Raw genomic sequence first — 16,664 nt, forward strand, 5'->3', positions numbered from 1 at the left:
AGAACCACCAAGTTCCGGATCCCGAAACTCTCCAGGGCTCGAGGAGGGACAACCAAGGGGGAGAAACCGCCACCGCCAACCGTCATGGCCGCAACGGCCAAACCAGGAGGCCTCTCAGGGACGGAAATCACTACGCGAAAAGCCACCCGCCCGCGACCAGTCGCCACCTCACGACGAACACCAGGTGGCCCCGATAGGGAGAGGGACGACACCTCCACCCCACCGCAGAAGAAGAAGAAAACGGTGATCCGGGCAGTAGTATGGCGACCAGGACCAATGGACGAAGGTAACCGGGCACGATCCGGATCGACCTCCAGCTCCCGGTCCAGCACATCCACGATCCCGCCCACAACCATCGAGGAGCACCGGAGGATGGCGGGACATGGGCCATCCATCGGGCTCCCCGCTGGGCTCCCCGAACCACCTAATTGGTGGAAGAAGGGTGACACGGAGGCCCTGCGACCACCGGTCAAACGAACGGCACGGATGCAAGGGAAACGACCGATACCACGGGAACCGGACCAACACGGGGAGGCACATCCGCCAAAGCCCGTACCAGGCAGCACCACGAAACCAGATACCACCTCGCACCAGAAGACCCCGGCAGCAACACCCCCGCCCAGAGAAAAATGGGTCCGGCTACCACGAGAGGCGCCACCGCCCGAGAGGCCACAACCAGAACCCACACCCGCACGGGCGACGGACTTCACGCGCACGCCAACCACGGGAGAAGGACCGGCAACACGGACCACCCGGTATATGGCCACAGAAAGAGATCCGGGAACGGCAAAGCGGGAACCGACTCACCCGCCACGGCAACAGGACAAACGATCCTCACTCGCCACACAGAAACCGACGGCACGAGAACCCCACAAAGAACGGGCACAAGACCGGGAACGTGCAGCCAGCAATAACAAGGGGGTCCAAGGCCTGGAACCAGGGAACGGGGGTTTCCCCGCACCACCAGACCACGTTGACGTGCGGCCACCGATACGGTACCAAGGAAAGGACGCACCGTGCCCGTCCACATGGTACGTACTACCAAACGGGAGACGCGTCGAGGTCCCCCTGCGGCTAGTCACCGCCAAACGGTTTGTGACATCGATGGGGAACGAAAGATGGGTCCTCCACTTCGATCGAGCCGGACGACTAAGGCGCTGTCGACAACGCCAGGACACCGACAACAGCACGCCGCCACAATAAGGGAGAGCGGACATCCGTATACATAAAGTTTTTATTGTACCCTGTGCCAGGCTATTACGTTTCTGTTAGTTTTCTTTACAGATGGTGTATTCAACCTTTTTGCATTTTTTTTTAATAAAACCAGTCTCACCGCCTTTCGCTCGCTTTCCCGAAGAAGGAGGGGGGTGTAACAGACCTACAGAACGTAGGCCTGTTACGAACAAACCCCTAGCAAACCTCCACCGGTTAGACACGACGACGCGATCTAGTAACGTACCACCGGCCTCCTGTCACAACAACAACACCTCCTGTACCGCACGTACCCCGCACCCAGGCCCGTATTCCAACGGGAATCCAAATCAAATTTCCAAAATACTGTTCGAAAGACGGTATACGTCACCAGCAAAATACCGCACTGCACCACCATCCCTTACCACCAAACCATCCCTATAAAAGCCGGCACGAACAGACTAGAATCACCTGAGTCTGCCAGCAGTTATCCAGGAACAACCACGTGCGATATTCCAGTGCTGTGAGTATTCTACCTGTAACCGTTGTCCACGTCTCCGCCGTTATCGGCATCCTGGTTCCGCTGGTACGAGCCGTGCTCTACCTCGAACACTCGGTGTGTCACCGGTCTCTTTCGCTAGGCGCGTCGCCTCCGAGAGTCGACGATTAAGAAGTGGTGTGTCACCCTTCGACCTCGTCGAAACCCTGTCGTCCTGCCAGTCCGCTGGTGCGAGCCGTGCTCCACCTCGAACACCCGGTGCGCCACCGGTCTCTTTCGCTAGGCGCGTCGCCTCCGAGAGTCGACGATTAAGAAGTGGTGTGTCACCCTTCGACCTCGCCGAAACCCTGTCGTACTGCCAGTCCGCCGGTGCGAGCCGTGCTCCACCTCGAACACCCGGTGCGTCACCGGTCACTTTCGCTAGGCGCGTCGCCTCCGAGAGCCGACGAACAAGAAGCGGTGCGTCACCCTTTGACTTCGTCGGAGAACCTCCTGTCCAGTTATCCCGTCGCTCCGCTGGTGCGAGTTGTACTCCACCTCGAACATACCCGGTGCGTCACCGGTATATTTCGTGATACGCGTCGTCCACGAAATCGGCCGAACTAGAAGTGGTGCGTCACCCTTCGACGTCGCCTAAGAACCGCCTAGAAAGTCACCCTCGTGAGGCGAGTCGCCCACGAGGCCAGTCGAGCCCGACAAGGTGCGTCACCTTGACCGAACTCCCTGAACGACTGTCCGGAGGAACTTCGATGACCCGTGCGTCACGGACATCGAAGGACCACTACAACCCGGCCTAGGTAGGGAGATCACGACGACAGTCGCGATCTAACCCTACTCCTGTCCATCCTGCCTGCACTCTACGCCTCTTACAGGTAGTACTCTCACGGTCACGCGTCTTAAACTCACGGACACCGTAGCACTATCACCGTGCACTATATCCTGAGGAACCGTATCCTGAGGCACCGTAGCTTACGCGTCCGAAAGGCAGCGAGTATAATTTATTTACCCGCAACCGGCTCGTCTCAGTTATTTCACCCGCACCGACTCCGTTCCTCGCGTCGTCACTCCACTTGTCGTTTAGAACCCTGGGTCGGCGAGCTGTTCAACACCAAGGAGCCCGAACGCGAGGAAGCCGAACGACGACGAAACACACCTGTTTCAGGCTTTTAGCTCGCGACTCGCGTTGACGTGGGAGTATACCACGCATATCCCGGTCCGAGTGAAACTTTATTGAATTCTATGGTTCGGTCTCAAGAGAGGTTTTGAATCGGGATTTAGGAGGGTGCCCGAACGGCTGGACCAAGTCCGCCTAATTCGGGTTGGATCGTTGGCGCGAACGGCTGGACCAAGTCCGCCTAATTCGGGTTGGATCGTTGGCGCGAACGGCTGGACCAAGTCCGCCTAATTCGAGGGAGAAAAGGATAGCGGGTTCTTATGGGTACGCGATTTTCACTTTCACTCGCACTTTGTCCTCGTCGCACGCACACACGTCACTTTGATGAGTAGATCGTTGTAAGAGCCGCACGTGAATCGTAGAGGAGAATTTTGATGAAAGGTGGCGTTCTCTCAGATCACGGGTGTTAACTATAAATACTTTATAGCGTCCCGATTTGTTCATCAATGAGAACTGTTTTATGGGATTCGGATCGTTGTAAACGTAGATCAGAAATGCTACGCGGATATTAAATAGATATTCGGTACTATATCGATGAGATCGTTCTTGACTGGATAATTTCGACTAGTGACTCTTGATTAAATGATCTCGACCGACTGACTACTACTGAAGATTTTGAAATGCTCGAAATACTGCCGAAATGATTTAATGAATTCGTAATACTGCTCTCACTCTGTGCGTGTATGTGCGTCTGTGTGTGTGTAAGTATCTGTGAGTGTCGCTCTGCTCTCCGATCCTGGCTTTTATAGGCCTGTTGCCAGGTGGATTTGAGGTGGGGAGACAATAGAAAGAATTTCATGGTTGAGAGAGCAGGCAGTGGATCAGTGGGGGAAACAATAAGATCTTATGCCTGAGTGAGCAGGCCTTGAAATTGTTATTCCCAAAATCATTGAGGCTTGACGAGATCACATTCCAAAGTGGTGACGTCAGATGAAAGTCTCCTCAGACTTTAATATTAATTAATTATACGTTTGTTTGTGACACAAATATAAGGAGGGAGTCCGGTGATGGACGTTAGGACGTTAGAGTAGTCTTTATGTATTGAAATAATGGTGAAATAGGCGTGAACACCCAGTTCTCAAATATTATTCATTATTCACACGAGTTTTCAGACATTTCCGGTGGTGTGACAAAAAAATGTTTCCTACAAAAAGTAATCAGTACACATTCTTTTACAAATATCAATACAAAAAATTCCCAAAAAAATTGTGGTCACCTTCATTATTTATTTATAACTATATATTTTTTATTCAATAATGTTATAGCTGACGGCAAGACGAATCCAACGACCTATTTAATGTGGTCTTTATGTATTGAAATAATGGTGAAATAGGATTGAACAGCTAGAACGTCGATTTGACCCACTGTGCGCCGCGCCGCGCCATATCTCGTGGAACGCCTGTTCTAGTTGTAAGCAAAAAAAAAGTTGAAATTTGTTGGACAGTGTTATTTACGGTCTTCTTTGGGACAGAGCGAATTAAATGCTTTGAGTATTTGATGCATAGAGAGTGACGTATTTAATAGCTTAAATACGTGTGATATTATTAATCAATCTGCAAAAGAAAAAGCTAGGAAAATAAATATATAAGTTACTTTTGTTTTTTGTTTACTATAAAGTTTGTTTCTGTTCATATAAGTTTTTTTAAAAAATTTGTATGAATTTTATGTTTTTGTTTAGTGTAATGGTAATAAATTGACTTTTTCTAGTTCTGACACTTTTGTATAACTTTGCTGGTCACCCAGCTCCCGCTAGCAATCCCGTGTATTCTCTTATGAAGAGGGGCGCATTATTTTTAGTAGCCCACGGGTGCCGAATATCTTAGGACGGCCCTAAGGTGAACTGCCTTGTATGTTGAGTTCTGTAGCGAAGATTTCAAACGAACAAATTTCAAAGATCCTGTATTATAAAGTTTGACAATGCTGAATCCTGAAATAAGTAAATTGAACTCTTCTTATACTATAATACCACTTGCCATAAATTTTCCTAATGTGATTAAAGAAAATAGTTTTACTTGAGACAGTATTACTTGAAGCTTTACTGTGCCCTCCTCATTCCTCAGCAGCAACTGAAAGAATATTTTCAGCAGTGACGAGAAACATAACAAAAATAAGAAATCGTTTACAAACTCCATTAATGAATGGACTCCTTTTAACAAAAGAAAAAATTAAACATTTCTCTGCTATAAATTTTACAATAACACAAGATGTAATCAAGGTATCAAATTCTGACAAAAATAGCAAATAAAATAAATATCTAGAACTGCTGGACTCTTTTTTCCTGATAAAAGAATAAAATAAAATGGTAATTATTGCGAAAAGGTTACTGTACTTCGGATTTTGATGAAATTTAGATATGTTATGCAGCAACACATTTTGAACAACTTTTTCCTTTTCCAATATAGGGGGATCGCTTCTAGTTTTCGAGATATTCGCAAAAAACTATTGCTAATACTGTATTGAATTTTTTGTATTCTTGCACGCTTCGTGTGTGGCAACGTAAGCCTCTTCCGGGGCGGCATCTGTTTATTTTTTGTTTGCAAACACGTTGTGAGGATGAGAGAGAAAACAGAACAGAATGTCACTCTATATAGGGCAGGGATGAGCATTTTTGCCTCAATTGAGGCAAGACTGCCCATACCACAGAGCCCACTGCCTCCTCCCAGCATCCACCGTTACCATGGAGAAAGAACGCGTTTCGCCCGTAGCGAGCAGTGCGCATGTCTCGCGAAGGCTTCGCGCATCGCGGCCGCGAGGAAGTGAGGAGCGCCGTTTGCGTAGCAGTGTCGCCAGGTTGCCAGCAATCGAGGGGAATCAAGTACCCCCTCTCTGATGATCAGTCCAGTCTACGGCACGGGCACCGTGGTCTACGGTCTTAGTGGGGGACGTCGGAGTGTGCGCGTGGTGCTGGAATGGGATAGTGGAAGGGATAAGGAGGAGAGTAATTGAGGCCAGATTCGGCCTCAACTGGCGGCACTGGTGGGCAGGTCTCGCGGCCGCGAGAAGGCCACGTGCGCCGTAGCCGCGCGCATTTAAATGCACATTAAAGGCAAAAAGGGAAACAGATTCTATTTCTTATGTCCCCGCCCCCTCAATCGCGAAGCCGCGAAATCATACCATTTCTTCCATAGCTATTGCTTTGGGCAGACGAATAGTATCGTGATTTTTTTATTTAAACTAGTTTTTGTGTGTAGCAATTGGTTTGTAAAGTCTCGCATTTTTAACTTCCCGATTTTATAGGGAAGTTATTGTAATGACCCCGAAAATCGATTTTTTAGCAGATCTTCACGTTTCATGGTCATTGCAGTCATTTTAGACTATTTTCAGCAAAATGTTCGTATGTGTGTGTGTGTGTGCGTATGGCCGTTTCTATGTAATCAAATTTTTCGTTAACGTTTTCTGAAAAAGTAACAACGCGATCAGAATGATGAATGACGCAATCGATGTGCCCCATCGTAACTTAGAGCTGATTAGATTTTGGTCCATTTTGGTCCAGTAGTTTTTTAGTTTTTTTTAGTTTTTTTCGAAAGAAGTTCATTCAACAATGCACTTTATACGAGAGAACGGAAAGTTTCCACCGAAGAAACAAACGTAATTAAACAAAAAAATTATTTTTCGATTTTTTTAAAATTAAAAAAAAAAATTTTTTTAAAATTTTTTTTGTACCTTACGATGATGTTTCCGCTTACAATAATCGAAAATTATCCCAATGCAAGAGTGAGTTAATCATCTCTACTCCCGAGAATACATTTTCAAAGAATATCGATGAAAGTATAAAAAAAATTTATATTACAATCTTTAAAAAAACAATCAGTTCAAAACGAATTATTAACTGAGATTAAATTGAAAATTAATATAAACTATATGATAATTATTAATAACATTGATGTTGAAAACGGATTGGTTAATGGAGCACACACACACACATGCGGAATATTAAAATTTATTACTTTTCCAGAAAATACTAAAATTCCGTCTATATTATGGTTAGATTTTCAATTGGCCAGAGTAGGAGTGAAAGTAAGAACTCGTTATCGTGATTATATGAAAAATGCAAATATTGATCAAAATTTAACACCAATAATAAAAATATCGAATCAAGTAAATATGTCGAGTGAGGTAAAATATCAAATCACACGTAGTCAATTTCTAATGGTTCCTGCTGAAGCGATTACGATTCATAAAAGTCAGGGACAAACATACGAGAAAGTATGTTTGGATTTTAAAAAATCAGGAAGGCGAACTTTACAAATGTTGTATGTAGCACTGAGCAGAGTTTCAAAATTGAGCGCGGTTTATATATTTCGGGACAATTTAAATTAACAGTATCGAAGAAAACCAAGATCAATACTGCAAACCCGGATAATGAGGAGTTGTATCGTTTGCGAAAAACTAATTAAGACAATTTATTTTGCAACATTAGTATGCTATAACAAGGAACCAAGCGAACAACGAGCCTACGATGTTCGTTTAATGCGACGCCATATAGCAAACATTTTGATAAGTAGAAAACTATTGAATTTCCCTGAAAACGTATAATTTTCTTAAAAATTACACTTAATAATGATAATAATATACTGCAACTAGCGAATCGGGAAGTTCTTTGTGTGGCTCGTGGATAGTCACACACCAAATCAAAAAAACATTAATAGCTATAGGTACTACTAGCCATGCGTACCACTAACCCTTTTGCAAGAGCAGTCCTATCCGCGAGCCCGCGAAGCGAGCGAGCGAAGCGAGCGAGCAACAATAACCCTCTAGTTTAATATTAAACTATACAATTTGAACTTTTTTGAAAACTAGAGCAATTAGTTTACTACAGGATGTGAAAGAAATTTTTTCAAGAATTGAAATTGGTCGGGATTGTAGAGAAAATACTAAAAGTTGCAATTTTAAATCTTTTTAATGTGGGTCTATATTAAAAATGTAAAAAACACGATTTTTAGATTTGTCAATCAATATGCATTGTGAATGTTTCATCGAAATCGGTTGGTTCGGGGAAAAACGACAGATAGAGAAAAATGTAAGAATTCTTATATTTATTTTGACCTTCTTTAAAGTTTGTAGCTCATTGCAACCGATTTTGATGAAATTTTCAGAGTATGTTTAATAGATAATGATCCACGAAACGTGTTTTCTAAATTTTCCATTGAAGCCCATATAAAAAAGTTTTAAAATGCAACTTTTAGTATTTTCTCTGCAATTCGAACCAATTAGAATGTTTGGAAAAATTTCTTTTTACATCGTGTAGTAGACCATATTGCTCTGACTTCTCAAAAAAGTCCGGATCGTATAGTTCAACATTAAAAAGTTATCGGTTTTTTGAGAGCGTTCGAATATTTTAATGGGAGTCACTGTGCGGATTCTTGCGAAAAATAAAAAATTTGTTTCGTCAATTTTAAGGCTCGTGAGCCCTATAAAAATTTCTTTCTTTCTTGAACAATTTTAATCAATTGAAATTAACATACATTCTTCAACCTATTGAACATATCAAGCAAAAAATCAAATATTTATTTCACACCAACTTGTTATAATTATGTATTTAGTATATTTAGTTGCACATTGCTTCTTACAATGCCTAAAGTAACTGTCGGTAAATACATTTTTTCAAAATTAGATGTCGAGCTTGATCTTTTGTTTGTTAGACAAGCTGACAACAATGCAAAATACATAATTTGTAAATCTGTTTTAAAAGACAAGAAATCTATCTCGTCATTATTTTACGAAACATGATGATGAATATAAGAGTTATTCTAGAGTAGAAAGAAGACAGTTACTACATAGAGGCATTTAAAAGACAAAACGATGAGTCAACCGAGAGTTTCGACTCCGAGAGCAAAATTTCGTCTTACCGAGTTGTTTGGGAAATCGGTCGCGCGAAAAAATCTTTTACTGATGGGGAATTTGTAAAAAAATATACTATTGAAATGACCAAATCTTTTGGCAATGATGCGGCCGTTGCACAATTTAACACGTTCGCGCCGGCGCTACAACTTGTGTTTCTCGCCGTGGGGCGGCGCTCTTATTCATGCTTTACTTCATCTGGCGGAGCTACTATCGCTTATTCAAACACTGTACTTACACGCAAAACACAATTACATTGTTGTTAGCTATTATTTACGTCAGTAATAAGTTTTCCATTGTTTTATTTTTATTGTCCTGTGATCGTACTTTTATATTATTTTCATATGTAAGTAATATATGTCGGGACATGACGGAAGCGACGCAACCCGTTGACAGAGACGCGTAACGCTTGCTTATTGTAAAAGACAATTATGTTATATCTTGGAATTTTATACGTCCGTGTAGGACTAAGTTTAGTTTTAAAAATAACGGTTTGGAGATTTCGGTTATGCGTTTACGGTCGAAAGGCTGCGAGTCAGATGCTTGACCGTACCTTAGTAATTGCCCAGTGAAAAGGCAATAAAACGTTTCCCGTTTACCTGCATCCCTCATCGTGCGCGGCGCAAGGAGAGATGCGAGATAGGGTCCCTGGAAGGGATGGGCTGGGGCCTTGTTGAACGTGACCACGAGGGGCAGAACGTTTTTGGCTGCGCTACAGTAAAGAGCGTTTGAGTTCGGTGGACAGCGAGTCGTTGCGAGTAGAAGCGAGAGAGTCAGACGTGAGATCGTGTAAGGAGATTCTGCCAGCCTCGTGGGCTCGTTGACGTGTCTCGCCGTTGCGTTACGGGTCGAGGGTTGTGGTGTTTAACGGTGATCGTTGTTTCCAGGTTTATTTAAGTCCGCGCGTGCGAAGACAATGAGTGATCCGGTGAAGAACGTCTCCGGTCAAACCCTAGCGAGCCCGATGGAGAACCTTTCGAATCAGCCTCCGACATCAGAAGTGGGATTCGAACGGAACACGTCCGAGAACGATGGGACAAATTGGAAACTCATGTTCGAGATGTTATTGGGACGGATGCAAGGCCCAATAGTGCAGCAACCAGTATCCACAAAGGCCCGGATATTTTTTCCAGAGTTCGACCCCGACAATGCAGACCACAGTGCGAAAGCTTGGTGCAGAACTGTAGATGTTTGCCTCGCGGAACGACCAATACAAGGCGGTGAGCTAATTATGGCCTTAAGCAGAGCGCTGAAAGGTAGTGCGTCCGCGTGGATGACACAAGTAAATTATGCGGGCATGGACTGGGGTGCATTCAGAAAAATGTTCCTGGCTCAATACGACACCTTCGAAACCCCTGCCGGTGCAACGATGAGGATCAACGGGGGAAAACCACGAGAAGGCGAGTCTATGCCCTCGTACGCGAACCGAGTCCTGGCTTCGTTTACAAGTTTGTACACGAAAATGTCAACGGAGCAAATCGCTATTGCTTCAACGTTGGCACACTGCGTGCAAATAGATCCTCGGCTGCAGCGCGTTGCGGTTACTACAAAAATTGATAATCGCGCTTCGTTACAAAAGGAGCTAATGGCCTTCGGTTTCCGTAAACGGTCAGCTACCGCCGACGGAAGGGATCCAAAGGCAACAGACATCAAGAAGATGAGGAGTGGCGTCGCATGTTTTTCATGTGGCAAGGAAGGACATAAGGCTACGGACTGTCGTCGACGCCAAGGAGCGACACGGATGCTAGGACCCCACCCTGGTACGAGCGGAGGCAAATGCGGACCACCGCAAAAGCCGGTTACTTGTTTCAAGTGCGGAGAGGACGGCCATATTGCTCCACAGTGCAAAAAGGAGGATGGAAGATCGCATCCAAGGGTATCCACGGAACGGCGGATCAACCTATGCAGTATCGCGCCGGTAACAGCAGAACTTGCGGAATCGGGTGAGGTAGAAGATTTTTGTTTCGATACGGGTGCGGAACGCTCTCTGATAAAAGAACCAGTAGCGAATAAATTTTCCGGTAAGCGATTTGAAAATCTAACAAGGTTAATTAGTCTGGGCAACGCCAAAGTGATGAGTAGCGTACAGATACTGTCTCAAGTAATCACACTCGATCACAGCGTCGAGATTCTTTTCCATGTTGTACCGGGTGAACATTTGAACAGTAGTATTTTGATTGGTCGCGATTTAATAGCGCAAGGGCTCTCCGTTGAAACTTCCGCGAATAACTTTATTCTAAAGAGGGACAAGATGATAAAGATTTGTGAAGTCAGCAAGAAGATTGATAACTTTAACAGTATTGACACGGATATAGTCGGTCCCGATAAGGAAGCACTGATCAATTTGTTGAATGGATTTTCCGAATCGTTTGTCATCGGTACGCCTACGGGTAGGATAAATTCGGGAGAGCTACTAATAAAGTTAATAGATCCTAATCGTACCGTGCAACGACGACCATACCGACTTAGTCCCAACGAGAGGCAAACCGTAAGGGACAAAATCAGCGAGCTCTTGTCGGGTGGGATCATTAGGCCCAGCTGTTCTCCGTTTGCCAGTCCCATAATTCTCGAAAAACAAGAAAGATGGTTTCGACCGTTTATGCGTTGATTATCGAGAGCTGAACAGTAATACAGTCCCCGATAGGTACCCCTTACCGCTCATAAGCGACCAAATCCAGCGGTTAAGCGGAGCACGGTATTTTACGAAATTAGATATGGCGTCGGGTTTCCACCAAATCCCTATTCATAAAGACTCGATAGAGAAAATTGCATTTTTGTTACCCCGGATGGTCAATACGAGTATTTATCCATGCCGTTCGGGCTTCGCAATGCTCCTTCAGTATTTCAAAGGGCCATAAACCGAGCCCTTTCTGAACTCGGAAACACATTTGCAGTATGCTACCTGGGCGACGTTGGCCGTAGTTGGTGCCATTAAAGCAATAAATTACTGCGTAAATTTGTTTGGGGCTCCGTCCAGAATTATTGCCGACCAGGGCAGATGTTTCGCAGGTAGTAACTTTCGTGACTTCTGCGAGACCCACAATATTGACCTGCACCTAATCGCTACGGGTACGTGTCGTGCCAATGGTCAGGTAGAAAGACCGATGAGTACGCTTAGAAATATGCAAACAGCGGTAGAACTAAATAATAGCAAGTCCTGGCAAGAGTCTCTTGAAAGTGTCCAATTAGCATTGAATTGTACAGCAAATCGTACTACCAAGCACAGCCCCTTAGAATTGCTTATAGGCAAAGTTGCCAGACCAATGTCTTTATCAGTCGTTAATAACGAGGATGAAGAATTAGACCTTTCGGATATCAGAGAACAAGCGACCCAAGCGATTGACCGAAACGCCGCGAAAGACAAGACACGATTCGATAGTAGTAAAGCAGAAATTATTAGATTTTCGGTCGGAAACTACGTTCTTATAGAAAATCACGAACGGAATCAGACGAAATTGGATGCTAAATTCCGCGGTCCGTATAAGATAGTAGAAGTTCTGCCTAATGACAGATACCGTCTGAAGTCTATAAATGGCAATAGAGTACTTAAATATGCCCATGAGCGATTGAGATTGATGCCTGATAGTTCTGTTCCCATAGAGCTTGATATACGTAGTAATTGTAGCGATACGGAATTGACAGAACGTGCCGGTGCCGGCAATGACAACAGTGAGGAAAGAAACATGTGAAACTCCATGCGTCGTGCTTATTAGTCGTAAGCCATTATTCCCAAACCCAGTTTAGCTGGTAAAGGAGGCGGGGCGATGTAACGGCAGGCGATGGATGTGTTCGGTCATGTTGATGACTGTGAGATGTGTGACCACATGGTTGGTCGGTTGCCACATGGGTTGGCTTTGTGATGTGTGACCACATGGTTGGTCGGTTGCCACATGGTTGGCTTTGTTGTGCTGTGTCCAATGGTGGACACAGTATTTGGCATTGTTGTCTTGAGCTCACTGTGTGTCAGAACCGCTTGGCCGAACTGTCTATTTCATGATACCGAATGTATTTCAATATGTTTTGTTGAGAATTGGCTAAGACTGTTTACGTGACGTCGACCACACATCTATAATGCTTCAACACAGAGTACATATGGAGAGCACGGCAATCTCTCAGGGCTCAATCAATATTTTGCCAGGATGGACGAACGGTAAACATAGATGATATTTCTATTACAGACTTATAAACTCATTGTAACTGCACACGAGGACGCGTGACAGTCAGGAAGGCCGTGTCGGGACATGACGGAAGCGACGCAACCCGTTGACAGAGACGCGTAACGCTTGCTTATTGTAAAAGACAATTACGTTATCTCTTGGAATTATACGTCCGTGTAGGACTAAGTTCAGTTTTAAAAATAACGGTTTGGAGATTTCGGTTATGCGTTTACGGTCGAACGGCTGCGAGTCAGATGCTTGACCGTACCTTAGTAATTGCCCAGCGAAAAGGCAATAAAACGTTTCCCGTTTACCTGCATCCCTCATCGTGCGCGGCGCAAGGAGAGATGCGAGATAGGGTCCCTGGAAGGGATGGGCTGGGGCCTTGTTGAACGTGAACACGAGGGGCAGAACGTTTTTGGCTGCGCTACAGTAAAGAGCGTTTGAGTTCGGTGGACAGCGAGTCGTTGCGAGTAGAAGCGAGAGAGTCAGACGTGAGATCGTGTAAGGAGATTCTGCCAGCCTCGTGGGCTCGTTGACGTATCTCCCCGTTGCGCTACGGGTCGAGGGTTGTAGTGTTTAACGGTGATCGTTGTTTCCCGGTTTATTTAATTCCGCGCGTGCGAAGACAATGAGTCATCCGGTGGAGAACGTCTCCGGTCAAACTCTAGCGGGCCCGATGGAGAACCTTTCGAATCAGCCTCCGACATATATATACTCGCACACACATTCTAATTAAAGAAGTGTGTTACAGTCGTATAAATGTCACGAAAGAAATGAATCAAAGAAATAGAATTGAATAATTATAGCTAACTAAATGCTCGGTTTTGACGCACTGGCAATGCGGGGGTCTCGAATCAATTGTAGAGAAATGCCTAACAGATTTTATACCGAGCTCGCGGAATCTATACGGTTGACGTTGTTTCGAAGGGGAACTTTAGCCCGATCTAACTGGAAATTGACTTTTCGAGATACAGCACGACGTGACGCGATACGTGTCTACCGAAGTACTGGCCCCCGAGAGTAGAAATGCACGGGTTTATATACCCCTAAAATGAGTGGGGTGATCTATTAATTACACTGTCCAACAGCCAAAAAGTATTTCGATTCCCACTATGCGATTCTTGTAGAGTTTTCCGCGCTGATGCCGAATCTGGTTTTAATTTTTTTCCTATACGTCCAGTTTTTGAGAAAATAGAGTTTAGAAAAAAGACATATTTTTCAACTTTAAACAAATATTGCGATGTTAATATAAAAGATATTGAATTGTTCTTTACAGCAAAAGATTCTGTAGACTTTCCCGAATACAGTAATATCAAATATTAATACATTATGATTGTTTAAACAATGATTAAAGACGGAGATGCACCACTTTTGCACCAATTTTTGCGGATATTTTCGAATTTATCTCAAAAAATAAGGGTCCAGCGAAAAATTGAACTATACCACGCGAAAGAGCAGACTTTTATCTTGAGAAACCCCCCTGTGAAGTTTGCATGGTCGACGTTTTCTTCGAACCAGAAAGCAAAATATCTTCGCGCGACATGAGTTTCCGCCAGTGGCGCTCGGGACGGGATACGGCGCAGCGACGGGATACGGAGCGGCGAACGACCGCTCTGGTGGTGAGCGCCACTGGTGACAACTCACGTCGGGCGAAGATATTTTGCTTTCTGGTTCGAAGAAAACGTCGACCATGCAAACTTCACAGAGGGGTTTCTCAAGATAAAAGTCTGCTCTTTCGCGTGGTATAGTTCAATTTTTCGCTGGACCCTTATTTTTTGAGATAAATTCGAAAATATCCGCAAAAATTGGTGCAAAAGTGGTGCATCTCCGTCTTTAATCATTGTTTAAACATGTTTAAACAATCATAATGTATTAATATTGGATATCACTGTATTCGGGAAGTCTACAGAATCTTTTGCTGTAAAGAACAATTCAACATCTTTTATAATAACATCGCAATATTTGTGTAAAGTTGAAAAATATGTCTTTTTTTTAAACTCCATTTTCTCAAAAATTGGACGTATAGGAAAAAAATTAAAACCAGATTCGGAATCAGCGCGGAAAACTCTATAAGAATCGCATAGTGGGAATCGAAATACTTTTAAAAAGTTGAAATTTGTTGGACAGTGTTATCTAAAGTCGCGTAGTGCCAGACTCTCGTTTTTTGTCATTTTCCATTCCCAAAGTCGAGCCAGAGCTCGGTCTTCGTTAAAAGGGGACTTAAGATATGATTCTGTTATCTAGGCACGTTTCCTGCCAGATACGATTTTGAAGAGATTTCGTGAGAAAGACGAAAGAGATCGGTTCTGTAACCGTCACACGGTCATGAAAAAGTTTGGCAAAAGTCAAACGCGGAGATGGATCCCAAGAACCTGTGTAGCACAGTCAAGCACGGAGGTGGCCATGTGATGGTTTGGGGTTGCATTAGTTATCACGGTGTTGGGAAATTGCAGATGATTGAGACTACCATGGATGAAGTAATGTACATGGATACCCAAAAAAAATTTGAAGCCAAGTGCGGAAGTAATGGGGATTTCTGAAGTGTTTCACTTCTACCAGGACAACGACTCCAACACACAAATCGAAACTGGTACAGGAACGGTTACTGTATACCTGACCCAAAATAATTTAAACTCCGCCTCAATCTCCCGACTTGAATCCAATCGAGATGGTATGGAACATGCAGGACAAAAAAATTCGTAAACATTCAATTACCAATAAAAAATAGTTACAAAGCAGATTACAGGAGGAATGGCCAAAAACAGATATAAAATATTTGGAAACATTAGTAGAATCAATGCCCAAAAGACTTGCAGAAGTCACGAGACAAAAAGGATATCCCAGCAAACAATTAATATTGTTATAATAGTAGTTAATATAAAATGAGCGAATAATTTTGTGGCGTGAAAAACCGTCAAGATCTCTTAAAACGGTAATTGTTTAGAAAGAGGGTTTCCTCTCAGATTTTGATGAAATTTAAATATGTTATAGATTTCTACGTTTTGAACAACTTTTTCCTATACGTGTTACCGCCGCTCGATTTTAGTTTTCGAGATATTCGCAAAAAACTTTCGATTATACAGTATTGAATTTTTCGTATTGCTGCACGCTCCGCAGCAACGTAAGCCTGTCCCGGCACGGCGCTTGTTTACATTTTGCTGCTAAACACGCTGCGAAGATGAGAAAGAAAACACAGAGTGTCATTCTAGTCATACATATATAGGGTGCTTCTGGATTTTCGTATGCGTGGTCGGGCCGGCCCTCTCCGCCCCCCACCACCTAACCCTAACTAATTCTGATCTCATGATTTTTCCATTACTAGTTCAAATTCTGTATGACGGCTATACAGGGTGTCCCAAAACTCGTGAAAATCCCGAAAGGGGGTGGTTCCTGAGACCATTCTAAGAGACATTTTCCTTTGCACCAATGTCAACTGCGGCTTTGTTTAGGAGTTATTAACGAAAAACACGGACCAATCAGAGCGCGCCCTGGTCCGGCGCGCCACGCCGCGCCGGCAAGCGAGTGTCGGTGGTACGCCGCGACATCGCAACGAACAAGAGTTTCTCGATAATGTGAACCCTCTCCGATTTCGATGAGCTTTGGATATGTTGTCAAGACCATGATTCTGAACAACATTTCTCTTTAGACTTTTTGGCGATCGGCTTTAGTTTACGAGATAAGTAACTTGTAATTGTAAATCGATCGATGTACTATCTGAACTATCTCCTCTACGATTTCGATGAGCTTTGGATACGTTGTCAAGACCATGATTCTGAACAACATTTCTCTTTAGACTTTT

General features: G+C 44.1%; 2 protein-coding genes across 12 annotated transcripts in view; one reads left to right on the plus strand and one right to left on the minus strand.

Annotated features, from left to right (window-relative positions):
* The window catches only part of LOC143210726 (Y+L amino acid transporter 2-like), a 694,702-nt gene that overhangs the window by 118,302 nt on the left and 559,736 nt on the right, over nucleotides 1–16,664 (minus strand). The window contains exon 8 of one of the 11 annotated variants that reach the window (XM_076427859.1): nucleotides 4,052–4,263. The exons of the other annotated variants lie outside the window; for them this stretch is intronic. Coding sequence (XP_076283974.1) covers nucleotides 4,208–4,263 — 56 coding nt within the window. The 3' untranslated portion in view covers nucleotides 4,052–4,207. Of the gene's footprint in view, nucleotides 1–4,051; nucleotides 4,264–16,664 lie in introns of those variants that run through there. 11 annotated transcript variants of the gene reach the window in all.
* Nucleotides 9,622–11,328, plus strand: LOC143210725 (uncharacterized). Its single transcript, XM_076427851.1, has one exon. It carries the CDS (start codon nucleotides 9,622–9,624, stop codon nucleotides 11,311–11,313), a length of 1,692 nt encoding a protein of 563 aa, XP_076283966.1. The 3' UTR covers nucleotides 11,314–11,328.

This window comes from Lasioglossum baleicum, chromosome 7 (genome assembly GCF_051020765.1).
Source record: "Lasioglossum baleicum chromosome 7, iyLasBale1, whole genome shotgun sequence".
Classification (NCBI taxonomy): Eukaryota; Metazoa; Arthropoda; class Insecta; order Hymenoptera; family Halictidae; genus Lasioglossum; species Lasioglossum baleicum.